The following is a 27,327-nucleotide window of genomic DNA, read 5'->3' on the forward strand; positions in this document are numbered from 1 at the left end:
GTTGGCCAGGCACCCCAGCGGGAACCCCCACCCTGAAGGGGGTGTGGCCAGCATGAAAACAGCCATCAGCCCCTCACCCAGGTTGGCCAGGCACCCCAACGGGAATCCACACCCTGAAGGGGGTGTGGCCAGCATGAAAACAGCCATCAGCCCCTCACCCAGGTTGGCAGGCACCCTAGTGGGGACCCTAATCCTGAAAGGGGTGTGGCCAGCCTGCAAACAGCCCTCAGCCCCTCACTTTCATAATCAGGACGGGAGGAAACAGAGTTTAAACGTGGGACCACCCAGCTGCTTTTTCCTATTTCTAGATGAGAGTTCTTAAGTTTTTAAAAATCTGCGACAACAATGAAAAGCTGATGAAAGCTATAAAGTTTCTTCGTTTCACACAGATTGTTGTATACAATTTTATGTAGTTTTTATACTCATTAGCTTATCCGCAGTCTCTGGGGAGTTCAGTTTAAGAACCCTTGTTTTAGTTGAAAGGCTTAAGGCCATCTAAATCAGGTATTAATAAGTTTTATCCCAAAATTAACTTTCCTGAGATGGAAATTTTTGCATGATTTCCTTTGTCCTTGGAATGTCAGACACTTTAATAAAATATTGTTAGTAGTAGTTCCTGCATTGTGAATATCTGAAAGAAATATAACAGAGAATATATCTGTTATTCTTTTGGTAATACTTGGAAGATCCTCTGGTACAGGTAGAATATAAATGTATTGCTATATTTAAAGCTTGACCATATATCGCAAGCATAGAGAGTTCCCTACCCACAAAATATATTTTATTTTACTCTCAACTATGTCCTCATAAAGGATTAGCAGTAATGGTCATCTGTCACTTAGATATTATTAATAATCTCATTCTTGCCCAGAATGAGAGTAATGATTTTTAAAGTGACCCACAAAAATTTTTCTTTTAACTTTATCTCATTTCATACTTGTCCCATTTATTAAATGGGTTAAAATGTGCAGCCCATGATAGGTGCATAATAATTGTTGACTACCTCTCCCACCCGTCTCTATCCTTTCTATTATATGTTTCTATAAAACATGCATATACTCATCTCTTCCGTTTCTCAATTATACAATTGCATACTTCTATTACAGTTTTGTTTCAGCCTCTCTGCCAGTTCTTGGAGGTTAATATATATATCCTAATCAGATTTAGTTTTTTTTCACAAAGATTCACAATACCTTAAGTGCACTGTGTGATCTGCATGACTTTGATACAGTTATAGCTCACATAACGGCATTTTGGCCTTCCACAGACTGCATATATGATCCCATAAGCTATTGTAATAATGGAGCTGAAAAATGCCTATCACCTAGAGACATTGTAGCCATTGTGATGTAGTGCAATGCATTACTCATGAGTTTATGGTGATGCTGATGTAAACAAACCTATTTTGCTGCCAGTCATATAAAAGTGTAGCACATGAAATTATGCAAAGTACATAATACTTGATAATTATAATAAACAACTATGTTACTGGTTTATGTTTACTGTACTTTTTATCATTATTATAGAATGTACTCTTTGTACTTATAAAAACATTTTTCAGTAAAACAGTATGCCTGGTTACATTAGCAATGGCCTCTCGTGTCTCGGGTTTATTTGGTCTCTTGATGGCCTCATTTTTTCTTGTGGTTGATTCTTTTGTTGTTGTTGTTATCATTTTTTAATATATTTTATTGATATTTTACAGAGAGGAAGGGAGAAGGATAGAGAGCTAGAAACGTCGATGAGAGAGAAACATTGACCAGCTGCCTCCTGCACACCCCCTACCGGGGATGTGCCCACAACCAATGTACATGCCCTTGACCGGAATCGAACCCGGGACCCTTGAGTCCCCAGACTGACGCTCTATCACTGAGCCAAACCGGTTTCGGCTCTTGTGGTGGATTTAATCTTTTGTTTTGTATGGTAACATGCTATACAGGCTTGTAGTTCAGGAGTAATAGGCTATATACAATATAGTACAACAATTGAGAGTCAAATTTTTTTAAACTTAAATTTCTTCTAACGCCACTTCTTCAAAATAGACTCGCCCAGGCCGTGGTATTTTGTGGAAGAGCCACACTCAAGGCGCCAAAGAGCCGCAAGTGGCTCGCAAGCTGCAGTTTGCCAACCCACGGTACTAGGCACGTTGCTTGGTCCTTTTTCTGGCTTCTACACTAGTTTTAAAATAACTCATTTGTATATACTTTTTCCTTTTTAAATAATATTAATTGAACTTTTGGGAAAAAAAATCCCAACGGAGGGAAGAATATGCAAATATCAAGTGAATTTAAAATACCAATGAATATGACTAGAGGCAGTAGCTCAGTGATGGGCTGGCTGGATTGTTAGTGCCTCATACAATTCTTCGTTGTTTGACAATTGGTTATTCAATGTGAGTTTCCTAAATGAGAACCAGCCACCCCATCTGAATATCCCAAATTTACTTTTGTTACCTGGCATGCTTCCTGTCAGTACTATCTCCCTTTTGGCTTTGTCTTTTTCTTCCTTCCTTATTTTATGATCATATTTAGTACAGAGGACTCAAATCTATCCCCAAACTCAGTTTCCCCTTTCATTAATATTTTACAATAGTACCATTGCTGTGGTATATTTGTCACAACTAATAAACTTCATCATTGGTTTTTATCTTTCAGATTTTCAGATGTAAAATCCAAAATTGCAAGTAAGTGGGGTTCTATTTATTTAACTGTTTTGAACAAGCAACAAATTACTTGGGTAAAAGAAAAAAAATATCGATAGTAAGGGGAGAGATAGTGGATCATGTCATCCTTCCATCCTATCCTTGGCTTTGATTGCTTTTCCTTGAAACAAACATTACCAATTTCTTGGGTATTCCTCCAGAGTATTCTATAGGTAAATAAGCCTAGGACATAAATCATGTATATATGTGTAAAATTTAGTTCTATCATCCTCATTTATTTTAAAATAATTAGTAGCATTCTGTATAAATAGTTTTTACCTTTTGTTTTTAATTTAACAATGTATCTTGGAGATTATTCATAAAGGTATCTCTAGAGTAGGTTCTTTTTAAAAAAAACACAAATTAAGTTTATAATTCCTTACATAACTAGTTTGATTTTTGCCAATTTTTGTATTATATTTTAGGCAAATCATTCTAGGTCTCTAGACAGACCACTATAGTTCAGGCACCTGTGATAGCCCCATCACTGTTCATGAGGCCATTTTGTATAGAAGGTTCAAAGAACTACCTATTTTCCCAAAAGTGTTACGTTAAGGATGACACAGGTAGTTGGACTTCCTGCCCTGTATTTGATCACTATAGATAAGTCCAAAGTTCAGTTATTCACTCAGAACCAATAATAGCCTCAAGATATAGTGAATCAAATATTGCATATTATCTTAAGGTAAAAATTGGTATTGACTCCATTATTTTGTTTAAGGCAAAGGCATCTGAACTCAAAAATTTCTGTAATCCTCCTCACTCTTTCTGCACTTTCAAGTTTAAGATTTTTTCCTATCTCAGAGATACCATCTCAGAAATATAAGCCATTTATTGATTTCCCCCTGTCAGTTGCTTTTAAAGTAACAGTGGTAAATAGCAGTCAGACTGTGGGAGTTCAGCTGTTTTATTTGGGAAGATAGGGAAGATGTTCTTGTCTTGAAAATACAGATTTATATACCACAGAATAATCTAGAGTCTAGATTCATTGTAATATCTTACTGTTCGTAATTTTTCTAAAGAGGGCTAGATCCATAGTCATTATATTTATAAATAGTTCCTATACTAGCAAATAGCTTGCATACCTTGTTTGTCTCATTGACTTTCTTTTTATTTTTAGGTAAATACCATGATTTAGAATGCCAACTGATTCAGGAGTTTACTAGTGCTCAAAGAAAAGGTGAAATCTCCAGAATGAGGGAAGTAGCAGCAGTTTTACTTCATTTTAAGGTAAGTAGTAAAAATTAGTGTTCAAAGCTGGAGATTATATAAATTTTATATATTATAATCTCTGATTTTTCCCTATCATGATAATTTTTGTTTTGAATAATCTTACTGTACATTTTATATCTTTCTCTATAAGTTATGTTAAATTTTAGGTGTTTATTATTATTTAAATAGGGATTTTATGTTCTACTAGAGTTTCAGTGTACAAAATACGTGCACTGCGGGGGAGGTCCCTCAGCCCGGCCTGCACCCTCTTGCAGTCCTGGAGCCCTCAGGGGATGTCTGGCTGATGGCTTAGGCCTGGTCCCTGACTGCTTAGCACTGCCACAGAGGTAGGAGAGGCTCCTGCACTGCCACTGCGCTCGCCATCCGTGAGCCTGGCTTCTGGCTGAGCAATGTTCTCCCTGTGGGAGTGCACTGACCACCAGGGGGCAGCTTCTACATTGAGTGTCTGCCCCCTAGTGGGCAGTGCATATCATAGCGACTGGTTATTCCACTGTTTGGTCAATTTGCATATTAGCCTTTTAGTATTATGTTCTATAACATTAATATTTTATAAAGCACAAATATATATATTTGATATCATATATCAAGCTATGTATGAATTTTTATATAGTTTGCCATTGAAAGCCATATTCTTTTGTCTTCTTGATTTATAATGTATTATTCTTTTCAGTCAAGCATGTTATGAAATAGGTCAAAAGCAAGAAGACTTGATCTTAACCCTTTGCACTCCGAACCATTCTGGACATTGGCTACCAGCTACTCGACGCTGCTTTGCAGCGGAGTGCGTTGAAATAACTCAATTCCCCGTAATCACTAATAAACTGCAATGTCCCCTGAGAGGGGACATCCGAGTGATATGCTAGAATTCCGATGTCCCCTGAGAGGGGACAGCGGAGTGCAAAGGGTTAAGTATCTAGTGGAATGTAGGAACCACAGAGTAGGTAGAATGTGACTAGTAAAAGACAAGCTAAATCCAGAGGATCTCAGGTGATAATACAAAGGAATACTCTATTATAGAACTGTCTTCTTGGAATTTGAACTACAAAGATAATCTCTGTATGAGAATGCATTTCTGTAAACATAGTGCTTGAAGAAACAGTGTTTCCTTTAGTATTTTTTTTTTTTTTTTATTGATTATGGTCTCACATAATTGTCTTTATTTCTCCATTCCCATCCCAAATCCCTCCCTAGATATACCCCCTCCCCCAACCCCCGTTGTCCATGGCCACTGGCTAGGCCCATATGTATGCACACAAGTCCTTTGGTTGATCTCTTCCCCTTACCCCCATCCTCCCTTACTTTCCTCTGAGGTTTGAGAGTCTGATTACTGATTCTCTTTCTCTGGGTCTGTTTATGTTGTTCATTATTTCCTCTAGATATGTGAGATCATGTGATCCAAGAAATACCCTTGTAAGAACCTAAACTGCAACAAGCCATAATGGTTATGCTGAGAGGCAAATGAATCAGTCTGTAGTGAGTTCCTTTCTGGGCCAACAGTTCTTTTGAGTCCCAATTTCAATGCCAGATAGTTCCTTATGTGTACATGCCAGCCATGATATTTCAGATCTGGTTGGTGTACAAATGGTGGTAATGCAGGTCTGCCCGTCTCTGGTTTGGTCCTGGGAGTCCTTCAGCAGCCTGCAGTTGCTGACTGCTGGTATGCTGAGGTGTAATATGTTTCTTTATATTTATGTCGGATTAGGGAAATATAAGCCATTTGTTGAACTTTTCACTTAAGTACCATATCTAAGTATTAAGAATGGCTCTTGAGCCCTAGCTGGTTTGGCTCAGTGGATAGAGTGTTGGACTGTGGACTGGAAGATCCCAGGTTAGATTCTGGTCAAGGGCACATGCTCGGGTTGTGGGCTCAATCCCCAGTAGGGGGCATGCAGAAGGCAGCCAATCAGTGATACTCTCTTATCATTGATATTTCTATCTCTAGTTCCCTCTCCCTTCCTCTCTGAAATTCACACACACACACACACACACTAGAGGCCCAGTGCATGAAAATTCATGCACTGGAGGAGGGTGGAGGTACCTCAGCCTGGCCTGCACCCTTTCACAGTCCAGAAGTCCTCAGGGGATGTCCTTCTGATGGCTTAGGTCCAATTCCCCAGGGAGGCGACCAGATGGGTTATCAGTGGACAGGGCTGCCCCCTTCCCCCCACCGCCCCTCCACCGCCACTGCTCACTGTCCCCCTCCATCACCATTCCCTCCCTCTGCCTGCTGGCACACTCCTTGGCTGGCCTGGCACCTCTTGCTCGCCGGCTCGGCTCCCCACCAACTGGTCATTCTACCATTTGGTCGATTTGCATATTATACTTTTATTATATAGGATTAAAAAAAAAAAGAAAGAATGGCTCTTGAGAGACATTATACTTTACTAGAGGCCTGGTGCATAAAAATTCATGCAGTGGAGGCAGGGGGGTCCTTCAGCCTGGCCTGTCTCCTCTCACAGTCTGGGAGCTTTCAGGTGAGAGGCGACCCAGTGATCAGGGGAAGGCAATGTCCCCATCGCACCTCTGCTGCTGCCACTGCCAGCAGCGCAAGGCTCAGCCAGCCCTGGTTACGTGAGCCTTGGGTGGCCCTGTGCAGCTGGGCAGCTGCCATCAGTGGCTTGCCTGTGCCTCTGGCTGGCCCTGGGAGGCTGGGAGGCTGAAGGGACTGGGCGACTCTGGAGGCAGGCACTCTGCGTGGCTGTGCCCCATACCTGATGTTCTGGTGGGGCTGAGGGGACTGTGCCATGTAGTGGCTATGGGTGCCACCATATTTGAGGGCATGGCAGTCAATTAGCATATTCCCTCTTTATTGTCTCTGGGTACTGCTGTCTTTGTAGGGGCGTGATGGTCAACTAGCATATTCGCTTTTTATTAAATAGGATATTGATTACCTTACTTTTTTAAATGGCTGATTTGTTAATTAATTGGCAAAAAATCTCATTGTAATTAGCTTATTTAATTATTTAAACACATTGTATTTAAATGGATTTCATTTTTAAAGTAAATTTCCAGAATGTCAGTTAAATGCAGCTCTGTCCACATTCTTGCAAGGGAAAGCAAATGCTTTGAATTCAAAAGAGAACAGAAGGAAATACATATTTCTAAAACTTTTTCTCAAGATCTTGAATTTGTTTGTATGTGTGTGCGCATGTTTTAGAGTTGAAGGAGATGACTAGATGGTGATTGGGTAAAATGACTATAAAGAACTCAGATATACCTAAATTTTCTTTGAAGTCCAACAACTATTGGCCATTCATTGGGACACAGACATAGCTTTATTACATTACATAGGTATACTTTCTTATTGAGATTATTATTATAATGTAACAGAACATTGATAATATATTTCTTTCTTCTTCATAGGGTTACTCCCATTGTGTTGATGTTTATATAAAGCAGTGCCAGGAGGTAACATAACAGTACATTTTTTGGATTTCATTTTATTATATGCTAATTTGTGTTTTAAAAACCATTTAAAAATTATGTATTCACTATGTAAAATGCCTCTGTTATTTAGGGTGCTTACATGAGAAATGATATATTTGAAGATGCAGCAATACTCTGTCAACGGGTGAACAAACAAGTTGGAGATATCTTTAGTAATCCAGAAACAGTACTAGCTAAACTTATTCAAAACATATTTGAAATCAAACTACAGGTAATTTTAAACAATGACTATGTATTTCTTAAAGCAATATCTGATTTTTGTTCTGCGTTTTAAAAGTTTTTTTAAATATTAGTTTACTGTCAAATGACCATAGGAATAGAAATCTACTTATTCACTGAAGGGGGAAAGGAGTGATAGTGTCATGCTTTTTAAAACATGTATTGTTGCCCTAGCTGGTTTGGCTCAGTGGATAAAGTGACTGAGGGACTCTCTACATCAATGTTGCTCTCTCTCTGTCTCTTCCCTTCCCTTTCACTCTCTAAAAAAATCAGTGGAAAAGATCCTCGGGTGAGGATTAACATCAACAAAAACAGAAAAAAAACAAAAACATGTTTTGTTGAAAAAATATTCTAATCACTTAAGTGTCATAAGAGCACATGTTTGAATTTTGTTTACCAGTATGTAGTAGTATCAATTGTAGTAACAGGTTATACTATGGTAGCCTCGAATTTTTATTTTTATTGGGTCCTCACCTTGACCAATAGATGGCATTTGTGAAGTTGAATAAGAATTACAAATGCAGTCTTTAGAATTTTTTATAATATGGTGCTAACATGAAAAGAAAAATAAAAAACCACACAGGAATTTAATTTATAGCCTATATTCCCATAGCATTATATTTTACGGCAACATTTCCTAAACTATGTTTACCGCTGGATTAAGATACATTAAATATGTTTGTTTTTAATAAACAATTTAGGGCTTTTAAATAACCTTTAAAAGTACTAATATCTATTTCTCTAGAAATGGGAGTGAAATATACAGCATTTTCCAGTCTTAGAGTAATGCCTATTGATGTCTCAAGAGACAGTAATGTTACCAAGACCACAGATTGGTAAATGCTACTTTAAGGAAATGCTTATATTGGTATAAACTCAGGTTTTGTTTGTTGTTGTTGTTGTAAATATACTTTATGAGTCAGGATAAGCCATTTTCAAGAAAAAAGGTATTTTGAAATTCTTAATGCTTATTCCCATGACTGATGTAGATGGACTAGTAAATATAGCGGTAAAATTTTAAATCTATTTTTTTATTGGTATATTTTCTATTAATTTCCTTTGCCATTGAATTGTAAGTCAGAAAAGTTTAAGAATGTGGAGTTAATTTCAGAAAACTACATCTTGAGTATGTATTTTAATAATTACTTAATTGACAAAATGTTGACTTTTTTTTTTAGAGTTTTGTGAAAGATCAGTTAGAAGAATGTAGGAAGTCTGATGCAGAGCAGTATCTCAAAAATCTCTATGACTTATATACAAGGTATATTTTTAATTAATATAAAATCATAACAGATCTTAGATTTTAATGTGTTTTTGGAAAATGGGGAAGTATTCAAGTATTTTTGAATAATAGTTTGGCTGATAGCAATGTGTCTTTTAACATTAAGTACTTGGCTTATAGACTAGTATTGTACAAAAGTAGTATGCTTAGAACATTAAGGGTATTTTGCTTTATATTAATGCATTCTAATGAAATATAAAGCTTTGTTTACATTGTTTGAATTAAGACTTGAGAATTTTGTTTTTAATTGTAAACTAATTAACTGTTCTTTAATTTTTTTCTCCAAGAACTATTATAATTATATTTATCTGCAGTTGAAATTTTAGAAATTAAGGAAGTTACAAATTCTTTTTTTTAAATCTTTACTGTTGAAAGTATTACATATGTCCCTTCATTTTCCCCTTCAGCCCACTTCTGCCAGACAAATTCTTTTAAAAATGACAATTTCAGCCTTAAGTCTAATATGAGAATCTTTTTTTTTTTTGTAAAAGACAGTGTTAAACTTAGAAATATATGGAGTTTTTACCCAACCCTATTGTTATTCTTCAGTCATCACTTTGAGAGGCAAGTTTTGAAAAATAACCACAATCCAAAAGTTCTTATAAATAACAACATTATTATGAGTCTATTTTCAACAATGAGAAACAGAGATTTAGAGAAAAGTCCACATGGACAAAGACCAATGAGAATGAACAGAGAGTAGACCCCCTCAGTATTCTGACTCCTGTACCATGTCATGAATGGCATTAGAGCATACTTGAAGACTTTCTGCCACTTGTTGCCATTTCTAGACTGGTTGGTTGCCTTAGTTTCCTCTCCTAAGCCATCACTATCAGTTTATGGCAGTTTCAAAACCATAATGTTCAAAATATTCATCCTACTTTATATATAATCCTATGTAAGCTGCTTTCTGCATCCTAATAAGTACATTCCCAAGCTTTAAGAAATGGTGGTTTAACATAGTAAGCTATTAAATTCACATTGTAAAAATATATATATTCCTTACTATTGTTATTACACCTAAAATATATATTAATCTTTTTTCCCCCTCTTCCATGAAAAGAACCACAAATCTTTCCAGCAAGTTGATGGAGTTTAACTTAGGTACTGATAAACAGACTTTCTTGTCTAAGCTTATCAAATCCATTTTCATTTCCTATTTGGAGAACTATATTGAAGTGGAGATTGGATATTTGAAAAGCAGAAGTGCTATGATCCTTCAGCGCTATTATGATTCAAAAAACCATCAAAAGAGATCCATTGCCACAGGAGGGTGAGTGTTTATGATTAATAAGACTAAAGATATTAAGAACTTTATTATATTTGGACAAAGTTGTCAAATATTGAGTCATCAGAATTTTCTATGAAGAACTCTTTTAATCCAGTTTGTTTATAACATCGATCAAATCCCTTGAACCATATGTTAAAAATGACCTAACATAATATGATTAAAATGTAAAGCAGAATACCAGTACTATAAAGAGTTCTATAGATTTTTTTTTTTTTAAATTTCAAACTCAGTAAAGTATTTCAGGTTATTAACTAGGAAGCAATTATTTTTTTGTTAAATATTACAGGTGTGAACAAAAACAGTCAATATATAGTTCACATTTTAGGTACCCTGAGCTTTCTAATGACTTGTACATATAATTATTTAATTAATATCTTAAAACTTGTGATTATTCACACACCAGAAGATAGTGATTTGCTGAAAGAATTGGTGGCACCTCAGTAATCCGGATCTCAACTATCTCAACTATATTTGGTTTTACTATGTACATTAAGAGGGATATCTAGAACCCAGTTGATTCTAGGATGAAGCAGAATGACTTCTGTACAGCCATATAACCAGGGTTCAGAGTCCATATATATACACACTCAAGTCAGTATCTTATTTCCCAGTTTGTTGTATATTAAATAATGATCAGGGGGAGGTTATAATTAGGAATAAAAATTGACAGCTGAAAGGCAGGAGCAAGTAAAGGAAAAGAAAAACTAAAGAACAAACATTTTTAAGTAAATTTAGTTCACAGTAGTCTGGAGCTACATATTCTAGGATAAAAAAAAATCTAACCTAATGATACCACCATATAATAAATGTTCAAAGTGACCCTTTTGTTGTTAAGGAAAGCTAAATTATGTTGAACAACTCTTGTTTAATAATGAAGAAATGTTTATTGGCTTTATTATAACTATTATATTTAAATTGTTTAATATATTTTTAAAATATTATATTTTAAATTTTATTTTAAGCAGAACCATTTAGTTATCTGGAATACTAACTTATTTGGAGTAGCCCACTTCCTACAAAATAGAACAAGGAGCTTTTGGCTATTGAGTCAGAATTGTAGAGCTGAAAGAGCCTTTGGAGATCATAACTCTAAATCTCTTAATTTTTCAGGTGAAAGTCTTCTGTTTAGAGATTTAAGGCTCACTTCTCTTCAGAACTAATAATTGGAATTAGAACTTTTAGATCTGGCTATTGGTCCATTTTTTTTATTGTTGTTGATGTATACTAACTTTGAGAGTACTTGAAATGAAAATCTATGTATAGTGAATTATTCTTTTTTAATTGGTTAATATGATGCTCTAGTATTCAAGATTTGAAAGAGAGAATTAGACAACGTACCAACTTGGGGCCAAGTATCGATACTCATGGGGAAACCTTTCTATCTCAAGAAGTGGTGGTTAATCTTTTACAAGAAACCAAACAAGCCTTTGAAAGATGTCATAGGGTAAGAGTAATTGTAAATTTATTTTATTTATACATAGTTGTGAATTTTAAGTTTTGCCTCATTAATACTAAGATATAAATCTGCTGTCTGATTAGGAAGAACAATTTTTTTGTAATAAAAATATATAGGATTTTTGTTTTAGAGAACAAAATTACTTTAAAATTATTAGCAGTGCATTTACAAAAATGTTACGGTATGATACACCTAGGTGGGTGATGAGTATATTTGGTACAGTAATATATTTAATTTTCTGAATACTGGAAATATGTTAAAATATTTCTAAATATAGTCCAACATATATCTCAGTTCGTCCAACATGTAGCTGTCAACATACAGGGTGGGGCAAAAGTAGGTTTATGGTTGTGAGTAAATGAAACAGTTTATTCTTGTGTTAATATTTATTTATTATTGTATTATTTTTCATACAAACAACTGTAAACCTACTTTTTCTGTATCCCATAATTACTGTTTGAATCATAACAGCTCTAAATCACCACCTTCTGCCTGGTAATTCACAAGATTAAAATTCAGTTCAATTCAAAGCAACCCAATCCAACAAATATTATGCATTTACTTTGTTTCAACTGCTGTGTTAAACATTGAGGATATAAATATTAGATATATACACTACTTTTTAATAGTATGGAGAAAGAAATTGGACATGTAAAGAATTGATGTAAAGTATGTTTGCACTACTGTGACCAAAGAGGAAGCAACCAGTTCTGCCTGGTTAAGGAATTGAGAAAAAGGAAAGGTTTCATATGTGGGTTTACTATGTGCATAAATACTTTATGGCAGAAACCAGTTTGGCTCAGTGGATAGAGCATCGGCCCGTGGACTGAAGGGTCCCGGTATCGACTTCAGTCAAGGGCATCTACCTTGGTTTCGGGCACAGCCCCAGTAGGGGGTGTGCAGGAAGCAGCTGATCAATGTTTCTCTCTAATTGATGTTTCTAACTCTCTATCCCTCTCTCTTCCTCTCTGTAAAAAAATCAATAAAATATATATTTTTAAAAGAAGTATTTTATGGTACATGCATTTTTATATTTTATTCTCACCTCAAGACTAGGCTATAAATACAATTCATATTTTCCTACCTTACAAATGAAGAAATGAGGCTTTGTAGGGTTAAATAACATCTCAAAAGTTCACTCAACTAGGAAGCTAGGATTTGAGCCTTTCATATTTTATAGCACATCAGTTTATTGATTTCCCCATTCCATCTTCCAATAAAATAAAGAGTGCTTTTTGTTTTGAGTATTGGTGGCTCAAACTTTTTTGACCATACCCCCCAATAAGAAATGCACTTTACATGTCAGCTCAGAATATGTGTATGTGTGCGTGTGTGTGCATGTGCATGTGCGTATTTCATGAAACTATATTTGGTTTTACTGTGTACATTAAGAGGGATTTTATTATGCTTTACTTTCTATTGGTTCTCCCTTCTCTCTTTCTTCTCACAATCCACTAGTGGGATTGCAATCCAGGTCAGAAGAACATTATTGATCTAGTCTAAGCCAGGAGAGTTGTAGGGAAATATGGAGCATTTTATGTATGTGATAGAGGCAGTGGAAGTGGGAAAGAAGAAGTGTAAGTTATTATTTTGATACCTGCATACTGATTACATCTTATATAGAGTTGATTGCTAAAAAAAAAAAAAAAAAAAAAGTTTCCTTTTTTTTAAGGTAGACTTGAGGAGTGATGTATTTGTTTTTTGTTTTTAAAGCTCTCTGATCCTTCTGATTTACCAAGGAATGCCTTTAGAATTTTTACCATTCTTGTGGAATTTTTATGTATTGAGCATATTGATTATGCTTTGGATACAGGACTTGCTGGTAAGTATATTTGGGCTATAATTTGTATTAAATTCCTTTGATCCTGCTAGGTTAAATTATATCATGTTTTACATATATTCAGCTCTATGTTGAATTGAGTTCACTGCAATGAATAATGCTTTTTGAGCTATAATACAAGGATTTGTCAGATGCTAAAAGCTATACAAAAACCCAATTCTCTCATATTGCTCACATCAAGCAGGACAGGTTAAAATTCCAGAAGTGAAATGACCAAAATATATTACAAATTCTTAAGAATTCTATACATGTAAACTCTTTTCCTAAAGGGTTTTTCTTTCCCTAATTTACACTGCTCCTGGCATGTATGACTATGCCAGATTTTCTGCACATCATTGAATACTTTTATTGAAAAATTAAATAATTTAGTAGTTAAAATAGGAATACATACCTTAATTTTCATGTCTTTCATGAATAGCAAGGATTAATATTTCCTACTTGTATATTGATTTTACTTTTTTCTCTTATAAGTTTATGTTGGAGCCTTTACTTTTCTTATCAGTGGGTGATTTTTTCTTTTGTGGGAAATTAAAGCACCTGTGATTTTCATTTTTAAAACTGAAAAAATCATCATCCTATAAAGATCTCTAGGTATTTTTATATCCTTATTTTCTGCAAATATTTTTCCTCGTCTCTTATGCTTTTTATTTATTTTTTTCCCAAAGCTTTATTTGTTCTTAGATAATACAGCATATTTTGGATTTTACTTTTTTAAAAAACTGAATGTATTGTGGTGACATTGGTTCCTAAAATTATATCGGTTCAGGTATACAGTTCTATAGAACATCATCTGTGTACTAGAGGCTCAGTGCATGAAATTCTTGCACTTGGGGGGATTGTCCCTCAGCCCAGCCTGCACCCTCTCCAATTTGGGACCCCTCGGGGGATGTCCAATTCACAATCCGGGACTGCTGGCTCCTAAACACTTGACTGCGTGGCTGCCTGGTTGCCCCTAACCACTCTGCCTGCCAGCTTGATAGCCACCTAACTGCTCCCTGCCGGCATGGTTGACACCTAATTGCTCCCCTGCAAGCCTGGTCACTCCAACCTGCTCTCCCCTGCATGCCTGGTCCCCCCCAACTTGCCCTCCCTTGCTGGCCATCTTGTGACAATGTGGGGGTGACCATCTTGTGACACGAGGATATGAGAGTCAATTTGCATATTACCTCTTATATAGGATTGTATTGTGTGTTCATTACCCCAAGTCAGTCTCTGTCCATCATCATTTATCTCCCCTATAACCTCTTCTATCCCTCTTCCTTCCCCCACCCCCAACTTCTTCCCCTCTGGTAATCACTATACTACTGTTTGTATTTGTGAACTTCTTTTTATTTTTTTCTCTTTGCTTAATCCCTTCACCTTTTTCACCCAGTCCTCAATCCTCTTCCCTTCTGGCAGCTGTCAATCTGTTCCCTGGAAACAGAAGTATTAGGGTTAGAGGGACCTTAGAATTTATCTATTACTATTACTCTTTTATTAAAAAAAAAAAAAAAAAAAAAAAAAAAAAGAAAAGAAAAGAAAAGAAAAGAGGGCATTGAAATTTGGGAACAGTTAGCTATCTTTTTGGGGACCAGAATGTGGAGTAGCCTGAATACTATACTGAAAATTTATTTTGGCCCTAGCTGCTTTGGCTCAGTGGATAGAGCATTGGCCTGAAAGGTCCCAGGTTCGATTCTGGTCCAGAGCAAATGCCCAGGTTGTGGGCCTGATCCCCAGCAGGGGGTGTGCAAGAAGCAGCCAATCAATTATTCTCTCTCATCATTGCTATTTTTATCTATCTCTCCTTCTCCCTTCCTCTCTGAAGTCAATAAATTACATTTAAAAAAATTTATTCTGTGAACGGTGAGGAGAATAAATATTTTTGAGGCAATAGTGGAGAATATGGTTAGTAAAATGAGTAAGCTTAAATATTTTGCTGTTGCATAAAAAATAAACAGATTTGAACCACAAAGCTAGTTTAAAAATTATTTTAACTGTTATCATAGATAAAGAGACCTGGCTATAAGAAAAATGGTAGAAGTGTATTCATGGCTTGAGTGATTCATTGGGCACAAGAGAGTGGGAAAAGGAAGGAACAGGTATAGTTTAAGATGATGCATTGATTGATTGATTTTTTTGGTTTATCTTAGCAAATAATGAAGATTGTAGATGGTGAAAATTTGAGCATAAAAACTTTGGATTAATTTTGTTATGGTTATTAACAAGTTTAATTTTACTTTTCTATGAACAAAAATCATTGTTTTTTTTATTAAAACAGCAGTTACTTTTATTCATGTTGTATATACAAAAAACTACATTTTTTTTTTTTTTTTTTTGCCAAAATGAACTTCTTAAAGTATGATTCTAACATATACACACATGCCTTCCAATTTTAGGAATTCCTTCTTCAGATTCTCGCAATGCAAATCTCTACTTTTTGGATGTTGTGCATCAGGCCAATACTATTTTTCATCTTTTTGACAAGCAGTTTAATGACCACCTTATGCCACTAATAAGGTTAGTCAAATTTTCTTTGGTATTTCAATAAATATAATATTCTATAATTTTTTTAAATATTAAAAGTAATACATGTTCATAGTAACAAAAAAGGTGTGAAATTAAAAGTAAAGGTCCTTTGCCTTCTTCTTTGCCTCTTATTTTCTCTTCTGTGGTATTCATTTTGATTTGTTTGAAAGACTAAATCTCATATCATAAACCTATATCTGATGTGAAAGAAGGTCTCTAGCTTGTACCCACTTGTAATATAAAGACATTCAACACAAGAAACCAAGATGGCAGCCTAGGTAAGCACCTAAGCTGCCGCCTCGCACAACAATTTCAAAACAACAACTAAAAGACAGAACGGACATCATCGAAAACCACAGGAAAGCTGGCGGAGTGGGAAATCTACAATAGAAAGGAGAGAGGCTCACAGGTCAGGGGAGCTGCAAAGCGCTGAGGTAGGGAGACACGTGCGCAGAGAGGAAAGGTGGCCGAGTTGCCTGGCTGGCGGGAGGGGAAAGGAAGCCCCTGACTGCACTGAACCCCAAACCCGGCCGAAACCCTGTAGACCCAGGCTCCTACCGGTGGAGTCTAGACTGTAGAAAGGCACCCTGAAACTCAGAGAGTGGGAGACTCGGTGGAGACAGGAGCTGCAGTGGGCAGGGTCTAGAGTCGTTGCGAGTGAGTGTGTGCAGAGAGGTCTGACCACAGATTGCCACAGCTGCTCCATAGTGGAAGGAGTCGGAAGCTCCTGACTGCTCTGAACCCCAGTTCCGATTGCACTGAGCACTGAAACCCAATTCAGGGTGAGCCCCTGGAGCACCCACGCTCTTACATGGGAAATCTGGACTGTCAGGAGGAAACTCGGGGAATCCGTGGAAGGCAGAGGTCTGAGGTATGTGCACAAGGACAGGTCTGATGGGAAGCCAAGACTGTTGACCCAGCCTTGAGACTGCCCGATCCGAGCTGAGTGCAGAAGCTTTTGCAATTTTGCAAGTCTGATCCTATAAGACTGTCTCCAATACAGAAGGTATCCCGAAGTATACATAGCTGATACATCCAATTGGCCTGGAGGTCAATTCCTCCTAGTGATACCAACAACAATCAAGACTTAACTACAACAAGGCTGTACATGCAGTTCACAAAGGGGAGCACCAACAGTGTCTACCGCAGGTAACTTGGGTGGCTGACCCACCGGGCCATATAGGACACCAAACATACAAAGCCATCCTATCAACTCAGGGAAGCAGCAAAAATGCCGAGAAAAGGAAATAGATCTCAAACAAGAAATGGAGGAGAACAAAAGACAGGATAAAGAGTTCAAAACCACAGTTATAAGGTTTTTCAACAGTTTCTTAGAAAAGGCCGATAAATTTAACGAGACCCTCAAGGATATGAAAAAGGACCAGCTAGAAATTAAACATACACTGAAATAAAAAATATTATACATAGACCCATCAGCAGACTAGAGGAACACAAGAATCAAGTCAAAGATTTGGAATCCAAAGAGGCAACGGACACTCCTCTGGAGAAGCAAGAAGAGAAGAGAATCCAGAAAGTTGAAGATAGTGTAAGGAGCCTCTGGGACAACTTTAAGCGTACTAACAGCAGAATTACGGGGGGGTGTCAGAAGAAGAGAGAGTGCAAGATACTGAAAACCTATTTGAAAAAATAATGTCAGAAAACTTCCCCAACCTGGTGAAAGAAATAGACTTACAAGTACAGGAAGGGCACAGAACCCCAAACAAAAGGAATTCAAAGAGGACCACACCAAGACACATCATAATTAAAATGCCAAGAGCAAAAGACAGAGAATGTTAAAAGCAGCAAAAGAAAAGCAGGTAGTTACCTATAAAGGAGCACCCATACGATTGTCAGCTGATTTCTCAACAGAAATCCTGCAGACCAGACGGGAATCGCAAGAAATATTCAAAGTGATGAAGAGCGAGGACCTACAATCAAGATTACTCTACTCAGCAAAGTTATTCAGAATTAAAGGGCAGATAAAGAGCTTCACAGATAAGAGAGAGCTAAAGGAGTTCATCACAGCCAAACCAGTATTATATGAAATGCTGAAAGGTATTCTTTTAGAAGAGGAAAAAGAAGAAAAAAAAGAAAAATTATGATCAACAAAGTTCCAGGCAGCCAGCAGCACTGTCAGGATCGTGCATGTGGCACTGGTTCATTGGTGCTTGGCCTGTCCTCTGGAGATTGTATCTGCAAGACCACTAAGGGAGCCAGTCCCCAGTTCTGTCCCGCCTCCACCACTGATTGATTGAAGTCTGAGGGCCGGGAGGAGGGACCAGGCGGTCTGCCTTCCACCCACAGCTCATCATTCACTGCTGCCACTGATTCATCAGAATACCCTGGTTCCCCTGTTAGCCATCCCCTGATCAATGGAGCCTACTGTCCGGTCATCTGTCCAGTCATTTAGGTCGTGATGGCCCCTGGCTTTTTATATATATTAGGATACTAAATACAGTTGATCCTTGAACAATGTCGGGGTTAGGGATGCCAACCCCCCTAGCTTCTCACAGTAAAAAATCTATGCATAACTTTTAACTCCTCAAAAACTTAACTATACTAATAGCCTATGTTGACTGGAAGCCTTGCTGATAAATAGTAGATTATCACATATTTTGTACATTATATGTATTATGTGCTGTATTATATTACAGTAAGCTAGAGAAAAGAAAGTGTTATTAAGAAATTATAAAGGCCTGGCTCGGCATGGCTCAGTGGATGAGCATCAAACTATGAACCTAGAGGTCATGGTTTGATTCCCAGTCAGGACACAAGCCCAGTGTACGTTTGATCACCAGTGGGGGGCATGCAGGAGGCAGCCGATCAATGATTGATGTTTCTATCTCTCCCTATACATTCCTCTCTGAAATCAGTAAAAATATATTGTTTTTTAAGAGAAAATACATATACAATATTTATGGGGGGGAAAATCCATGTCTTAATGTACCCACACAATTCAAACCCATGTTCAAAATCTACTTTACTACTTATGCAATTTTTGGATTTGAAAGCATATTAAAACATGTATGTGTATAAATATATATAACAATACACATATGAATATGAAAAACTTAGAATTGTAAGGCTACTAATGTGATTTTTTTTTTTCTTTAAACTTTCAATAGCTCTTCTCCTAAGTTATCTGAATGCCTTCAAAAGAAAAAAGAAATAATTGAACAAATGGAGATGAAATTGGACACTGGCATTGATAGGCAAGTTACTAGTTTTACTTTTTCTCTTTCCTTTCTAAAAATTATAAAAAATACAATTATAGTAGTATAAAAAATGGTTTTTAGAAAAGAAAAAAGTCTTAATTTTACCATCATGCTATACCATTTGACTTTATTATTTTTGTTAGTTCCCTAAGTTTATTATTTCTGGAAGCCAGTATGTTTATCTTTACTTTTAAACCAGATTCAGTTAAAAAAATTTTGTAAACCACCCCCCCCCCCACACTCATTCTTTCTCTCCTTCCTTCTTTCCCCAATGGTATGTAACAGAGGATTTTATTTTCATTTAGAATTTTCAGGCTTATATCTGAAATACTTTAAATAAATATACTACTAATTTTCTAAAGGTAATTTCCAGTAAGTGAATTGAATGCAAATTCTATGTTCAAGATATTTTTATAATGTTTATTGTAATTAATTACCTATTCATAGTATAGTATAGTGGGTCTTTTATTTTTCTTTTGAGATCATGGTGGGCATATATTTATTGATGATTATAATAGCTGCTATGTTTCAAGCATTTACTATGTGCCAGGCACAGTGAAAGAATCTTTGCTTGTATCATTTCATATATTAGGTTGGAAATTCATTTTACAGATGAGGAAATGGAGGCTTAAATAAATTGAGTAATTTACTCAAGATTACTCAGTTAATGCTGGTAGTGCTAGGACTCAAATTCTTAAGCCCATTGTACTAAATCTGGGCATATCTTTATCTTTTATTGTAATTCTACTCCTCTCCTATTCAGGAAAGCATGTTTGAATACAAGTTTAGTTACTGTGCTGTTATAAAGAAAACCTGGAATCCACTTCATTTTATTATAAAGTAAATGATTTTTAATTTATTAGTACTAACAACCTTGCAACTCACTTCCCAGTTTTCTTCTAAGATCAAGAACTACCATAGATTATGTAATAACAAGGGGGTAAAATAAAATTGAAGAATAAGACGAAAAATAGGATGTTACAGAATTAATTACTGAGATCAGTTTACTAAAGAATTAGAAGAATCCTAGAAACTGGTCTCTCCCTTTGTTTTTAGTCAGGACCATGTGAGATTATACATACATAAAACTTTTTTTTTTTTTAATATATTTTATTGATTTTTAACAGAGAGAAAGGGAGAGAGATAGAGAGCTAGAAACGTCGATGAGAGAGAAACATCAACCAGCTGCCTCTTGCACACCCCCTACCAGGGATGTGCCTGTAACCAAGGTACATGCCCTTGACCGGAATTGAACCTGGGACCTCTCAGTCTGCAGACTGACGCTCTATCTACTGAGCCAAACCGGCTTCGGCTAAAACTTCTTTTAATAAAATTATAATACACATTATGTACATGATAATCAGTACTTAAAGAATGCATGTGCTTTTATAATTTAAATCCCTTATACTAACTTGTTTCTTCTTGCTTTGCCTTAGACTGCCTGAAAATAATGTTTGAGGAAAGTTGAATGTGTTAAGCCTTCAAAAGTATAGGAAGTACAAATTTCCTAGTTGTCTTCTTAATACATATTAGGTCATTTATTTTCATCTTTCCATGTAAGCCTCAGTCTCAGAGTATTTGCATTAGTTGTCTAATTGAAGGCAAAGTGGTCTGTGGTGGTCTTTTGAATGCGACCTTCAGTTCTCCTTTACTCATGTATGGTTAGGCCAAGAGGCGAGCTCAGCATTCACCTGCATCCCGGCTGATATTTTCAGACTAATATCTATCTACTGCTAGGCCCTTTGCCTTCGAAGCTCACATCATCTGCCCCCTCCCTCCCACCTTTTTTGTTGTTAATCCTCACTTGAGGATATTTTTTCCATTGATTTTTAAAGTGGGTGGGAGTGAGCGGGGGAGAGAAAGAGAAAGAAACATTGATGTGAAGAGACACATCAATTTGTTGCCTCCCCTACCGTGAGCAGGCCCGGGGATAGAACCTGCAACCCAGGTATGTGCCCTTGCCTTGAAATCAAACCCCCTACTCTTTGGCTGACACTCTAACCATTGAGCAACATCAGTCAGCGCTTCCCCCCACACTTTTTTTTTTTCTTTTTTCTTTTTCTGTTATCTCTCATACCAGTTTCCTAAATTTATTGAGGCTTTGGGTATCTGATTCACAATTTTATTTCAATATTAAGTCTTAGGTTATTTCCACTTCCATGTGTGTAACACAATCATTTTCTTGATCATCTCCACTTCAGCTACCCATTTTCATATCCTGCTCAACCTTGTTATCACTGGTAACAAAAGCTTTGAAACTGAATAATCCCACTACCTTCTCTTTTTTCTAGCTGCTTTCTGACCTCAGCAGGAACTCCAGCCCTTAATATTGTCGTCATTTGCTAATCTCTTCTTTTTTTTTTTCTAGCTTTACTTTTTTAATTATTGTGCTTAGATTGCTTGATTCATCCTTGAATTACTCTCATAATTACCCTAAAGTTCATTTTATTTAACCATAGCTATCTTAAATATTCTAAACTCTGGATCAGTGCAGTCTTTTTTATTCTCATAACTAGGTGACTGATCACTATTGGAGAATATCACATAACTCAAACATTATTGAGGTTCTTATAAACCCATGCTAGGTGTTCAGTATCACTTGTCCCCAGCCTCCTGCTTGTCTTTAGACTATGAAACTCATGTTCTTCTCACCTGTTCTTCAAAATTTAGCCATTCTTCTTACGCTGTCTATCTTTCCCCTTTTTTAAGCATTATTTATATATACTTGTTGAGGAAGTATGTATGTACAGGCTGCTAAGATTTTTAAAGATTTAAATGAAGTATTGGGTGAATGAATCTTTACCCCATTTTTGAGCAGGAAGCTAATAAAACCGAGAGTTTTTTGACATCAAGATTTTTTTGAAACCCAGAGTCTACCAATAGTAAAATAGTTATTTGTTTCTTAAAATATATTTTTATTGATTTCATAGAGCAAGGGAGAGAGACAGAAACATCAATGATGAGAGAGAATTACTGATAGGCTGCCTCCTACTGGGGACTGAGCCCCCAATCCAGGCATTTGCCCTACCTAGGAATCAAACCATGACCTCCTGGTTGTTAGGTTGATGCTCAACCACTGAGCCATGCTAGCCGAGCAGTAAAATAGTTTTCTGATGATATTAAATTAAGTAACTTTAATTTAGCCCTGGCCAGGTTTCCTCAGTGGTCAGAGCGTCAGCCTGCACACAGAAGAGTATTGGGTTCAATTCCCAGTCAAAGGCTTGTATCTAGGTTGCAGGTTCATCCTAGTCTATGTATAAAAGCCTAAGTAACCAGGGGCCAGGTGTTCAATGCACAGTCCATTCCATGGAAACATGGAATGGACTGGTGAATCTCAGAGGGAAGTGGGGAGGGCGGGAAGAGATTAACCAAAGATCTTATATGCATACTAGAGGCCAAAACCTGCAGGAGGCTTGGGTTTTCCCCAGCGATGGAGGAAGCCAAGCTTCCCGCCCGCCCTGGCCTACCCTGGCCTGACTTAAGGCTACAAAGTTTCAATTATAGAAGATAAATAAATCCCAGTTACCTGCTTCCAGCGGGCCCTGGCCTATGCTTAGGTCGCTGGGAGGCGTGGCCAGCCTGCAAACCATTACAAGCCCCTGCCCCACTCCTCAAGGAACCCCCACCCTGATCCAAGACACCCTTCAGGGAAAACCAGCTGGCCCCCACCCTGCACCAGGCCTCTGTCCTGTATAATGAAAGAGCAATATGCAAATTGACTGTCACTCCAGCACACAAGATGGCTGCCCCCATGTGGACACAAGATGGTTGCCACAAGATGGCCAGCAGGGGAGGGCATTTGGGAGGGACCAGGCCTGCAAGGGAGGGCAGTTGTGGGCGATCAAGCCAGCAAGGGAGGGCAGTTGGCGATTAAGCCTGCAGGGGAGGGCAGTTAGGGGTGACCAGGTTGGCAGAGGAGGGAAGTTGGGGACCACCGGGCCTGAGAGAAGGGCAGTTGAGGGGGATCCAGGTCTGCAGGGGAGAGCAGTTGGGGGGGAAACCAAGCCTGCAGGGGAGGGCAGTTTGGGGGGACCCAGACCTGCAGGGAAGGTCATTTTTTGGGGGGGGGACCAGACCAGCAGGGGAGAGCAGTTAGAGGTGATGAGGCTGGCAAGGGAGATTAATTAGGGCTGACTGGGTTGGCAGGGGAGGGTAGTTGGGAGGGACCAGATCTGCAAGAGAGGGCAATTGGGGGAGGGAGGGGAGGAGACACCAGGCCAGCAGGGGAGGGCAGCTAAGGGTGACCAAGTTGGCAGGGGAGAGCAGTTAGGGGCAATTGGTCTGGCAGGAGAGCAGTTAGATATCAATCAGGCTGGCAGGGGATTGGTTAGGGGGTGATCAGGCTGGTAGGCAGAAGCAGTTAGGGGCAATCAGGAAGGCAGGCAGGTGAGCAATTGGGAGCCAGCAGTTCTGGATTGTGAGAGGGATGTCCGACTGCCGGGATCGGGCCTAAACGGGCAGTTGGACAAGGGGTCGCAGATTGAAGAGGGTGCAGGCTGGGCTGAGGGACACCCCCACCCTCCTGTACCCAAATTTCGTGCACCGGGTCTCTAATAAATAATATAAATAAGTTAAACAGATCAAATACATGCTGTTCTCAATTCTCTAGGACATTAAATTGTATGATTGGACAAATGAAACATATTTTGGCTGCAGAACAAAAGAAAACAGATTTTAAGCCAGAAGATGAAAACAATGTTTTGATTCAGTATACTAATGTGAGTAAAATTATTTGATATGCTAGTAAGAATATCTGCTTTCTTAATACTTGTGTTAACATTTTCATTGGTGTATCTAACTATATTCTATAATCTGTTTCTTTTTATACTTAGAGATTAATAAGAAACTATATGTATTTTCTCCTTAGCTAACATGATACACATTTCTATGTAATAACTGTAGAAAAATTTTACAGGCCTGTGTTAAAGTCTGTGCTTATGTAAGAAAACAAGTAGAGAAGATTAAAAATTCCATGGATGGGAAGAATGTGGATACAGTTTTGATGGAATTTGGAGTACGTTTTCATCGACTTATTTATGAGCATCTTCAACAATATTCCTACAGTTGTATGGGTGGCATGTTAGCAATTTGTGATGTAGCTGAATATAGGAAGTGTGCCAAAGACTTTAAGGTATGTATTCATAAATATCAAACTTGTAAATTGGTTCATGAACATCTGTCAGATCATTAAAAATCTGCACTGACTTATCATTTATGTAAAGTTAATAACTTTTGTTGATACTATAATGCCATATAACATTTCCTAACTGAAAAAAGTACTCTAATTATATTTCCAATATTAACACATTTTTGCTTCATGTTTTATTTTAGACAAAGTTGTATTTCTATTCCACAGTCCAAATGACCTTTTTGATTTCCATAACTAATGATGTATATGTCACACATCAGCAAAATGTGTTTCTTCTTCATGCACATCTCTCTGAAGTCACTTTTTCTTAAGGTTTAAATTAAGAAAAGTGCTAAATAATGATAATTAGTTCTAGTCCACAAAAGCTTAAATGATTGTTACTATTGAAGAAAGTTGACAAAATATGTATCTTTTCAAAAAGATTATAGTTAAGTTTATGTAATGACTGAAATATTTGAGTTTTAACACTTCAGGAGCTTTTAAAAATTCTAATATATTAAACTGTCCCACATTAGTAAGTTCTGACTAACAGTTATACGTGAGAAGAATTTACAGAATAATTGTAAAACTAGAAATTATTTTAATGCTTTTTTTTTCTTATCTCAATTTAGATCCCACTGGTGTTACAGCTTTTTGATACTCTGCATGCACTTTGCAATCTCCTGGTAGTTGCCCCAGATAATTTGAAGCAAGTCTGCTCAGGTGAACAACTTGCAAATCTGGACAAGAACATTCTTCACTCCTTCGTACAACTTCGTGCCGACTATAGATCTGCCCGCCTTGCTCGACATTTCAGCTGAGGTTGAATTTATAAAGGAAATGTATTGTAATTCAACAGAACTTGGTTGATAGAAAGAAAGCACAGGAGATTTCTTACGACATAGCCAACACTTTATGGAAAAATGACTGTTTGGAAAAACAGCAGCCATACCCTGGAGATTTTTTTTTTAAATTTGGACTACTAGCCATATCTTATTTTTCCCCTGAAGTTGATTTTTAGTACTGTTCTTGAACATACAAGTTTCACATTCTATGAAACTACATTGTCATGGTTTTCATCCTGGAAAATCTTAGTGTCAGAAGGCAAATGAGATGTTACCCAGTGGTCCAGCTCATATTCTGTAACGTATTCCACTGGGAAATTTCACCATATATTTTATCAATTTTAATGACCTTTTCCACAGGTGGTTATTAATCAAGTTATTTTAGGTATTGCTAGAGAACTTTGTTCCTCAAAAGGTTAGTAATTGATTGATTGGATTTTTTTCTGAGGTACAACCGTAATACTATTTGAAAGAAAAAGTTTTACATTAAACTAAAACGATGAGATGTTTTATGTAGATATTAGGTATGGATCAGAATTTATCTGCCTCCTGGGTGAAAAACACACACCACAACTTAAAGTTTACTATTTCTTATTTGGTAGACAGATTTTAAGTCATTGCTAGTAAGAAATTAATAAAACTACCTTATTTTATATTCCACTTAAGATAAGGTGGAGGACCTTAACATAAGGACCATATTTATTCATCATTTTAATATTATAAGGGAAGTAAAAAGGTATAATCTAAATGGTGTATATGAGAAATATTGACAATGTTTAGCAACAATGCAATTCTTTAATATTTCGGTGTAAATGCTAAACTGGAATAAGATGGGATGGCTAAATATGCAGATAGTCTTCTATTTTAAGAGGAATTGGGAATTAATAGATAACATATATTCTAAGTCTGGAGATGAGCTTTGCAAAAGCTAGTTGCTTTTCAAATCAATAGCTTCTGTTATCTTTTTCAAGGCATTTCTGAACCAATTCCTAGTGAATGTAGTTATTTGAATTGGCTTAATAAGGTGACTTAATAAATCACTTATAAAAATTTAAACGTCCAGTGGAAATTTAGGAAGGCCATTACTCTATAAACTTGCTCTCTGAATTCTTAACCTTGTGTAATTTCAGCTTCCATTGTATTCATAGTCTTACAGGAACAGATAAACTAATGTTCAACTCATTCTTGGCATTTTTTCTCTAAGTAGGCTTTTTGGCCTAATTTTGGAAAACTACTTTTCTTATAAGAATGTTTCTGAATGGTCATCCAGTTTACCTAAACTTTCAGGTTTAGAACTAGCTACTGTTGTCTGAATTTCCTTCTTTTTCTGTTTAGCCCAGTGTTATCAAAGTAACAAGAGAAATGTTATCAAGGTAAACAAGAGAAATGAAGTATGCCATTTCTTACTAAAGCATTTACAAAAATTGTGGCAGCTTTAGAAGGTTGTCTAGTTTTCTGTTCTTTAGCCAAGGGAGAGCCAGAATAGGTTTTGGATACTAGAGAAAGTTATATGCTTGTACTATTGCCATTTTTAGAAAGCTCTGATGTGAATTCAAATTATACCTCTGTTACTTAAAGCCAACAATTTTAAAGCAGTAGCTTTACTGGCCATTTGAACTCTTTGTATACAGTGTCAATTTGTAAAAAATGGGGAGGAGGGACCTCAAATAAAACATGAGAGAAAATTTTAAGACTTCCAAGACAGAGAAGTGCTTCAAATTATTTTGTTTGGATTAACTTTTTAAATGTACAGCATATACCTGTTGCATAGGTATTTTGTTTATTATTTCCATGTTTGAGTTCTCTGCAGTATTTCCCTTTATGTCCATTGACAGGGCAGTGACAAAACTCTTAAGTGAATACTTAACTTAGAAGTGTTAACATTAATGCTCAATAAACAAATTCCCTGCAATTGTTTTTTTTTTTTTTATTTCACTTCATATTTTACATTTAAGAACTCATACTGAATTTCATAAATTATTTTCATTTAAATTTTTAAGATGTTCCTTAGCATACGTCCTCTCACTTTCTTTTTTAGTAGAGAAATACTTCACTATATAATCAAGATTAAAAATTTCTCCTGAACAGATTATCTAAGAAAAAGAATTTTTTGTTATATAAAGCAATGTGCAGTCTTTTTTTAATTTTTATTTATTTTTTTATTG

The 27,327-nt window shown here is 36.7% G+C and overlaps 1 protein-coding gene across 2 annotated transcripts in view; it reads left to right on the plus strand.

The window, feature by feature from the left end:
- Window positions 1–27,074, plus strand: part of EXOC5 (exocyst complex component 5) — a 43,799-nt gene extending 16,725 nt beyond the window's left edge. The window contains exons 6-18 of one of the 2 annotated variants that reach the window (XM_084895006.1): window positions 2,655–2,683; window positions 3,822–3,931; window positions 7,298–7,342; window positions 7,452–7,592; window positions 8,779–8,861; window positions 9,946–10,155; window positions 11,476–11,617; window positions 13,343–13,451; window positions 15,845–15,965; window positions 19,100–19,186; window positions 23,799–23,907; window positions 24,105–24,320; window positions 24,950–27,074. In XM_084895006.1, the coding sequence (XP_084751132.1) occupies window positions 2,655–2,683; window positions 3,822–3,931; window positions 7,298–7,342; window positions 7,452–7,592; window positions 8,779–8,861; window positions 9,946–10,155; window positions 11,476–11,617; window positions 13,343–13,451; window positions 15,845–15,965; window positions 19,100–19,186; window positions 23,799–23,907; window positions 24,105–24,320; window positions 24,950–25,138 (1,591 nt within the window). In that variant the 3' untranslated portion in view covers window positions 25,139–27,074. The remainder of the gene's footprint in view (window positions 1–2,654; window positions 2,684–3,821; window positions 3,932–7,297; window positions 7,343–7,451; window positions 7,593–8,778; window positions 8,862–9,945; window positions 10,156–11,475; window positions 11,618–13,342; window positions 13,452–15,844; window positions 15,966–19,099; window positions 19,187–23,798; window positions 23,908–24,104; window positions 24,321–24,949) is intronic. The other variant, XM_084895007.1, reaches the window with a different exon arrangement.
- Window positions 27,075–27,327: the final 253 nt, after the last annotated feature.

Source organism: Pipistrellus hanaki, assembly GCF_964339955.1.
Source record: "Pipistrellus hanaki genome assembly, chromosome: 1".
In the NCBI taxonomy this organism is placed as follows: Eukaryota; Metazoa; Chordata; class Mammalia; order Chiroptera; family Vespertilionidae; genus Pipistrellus; species Pipistrellus hanaki.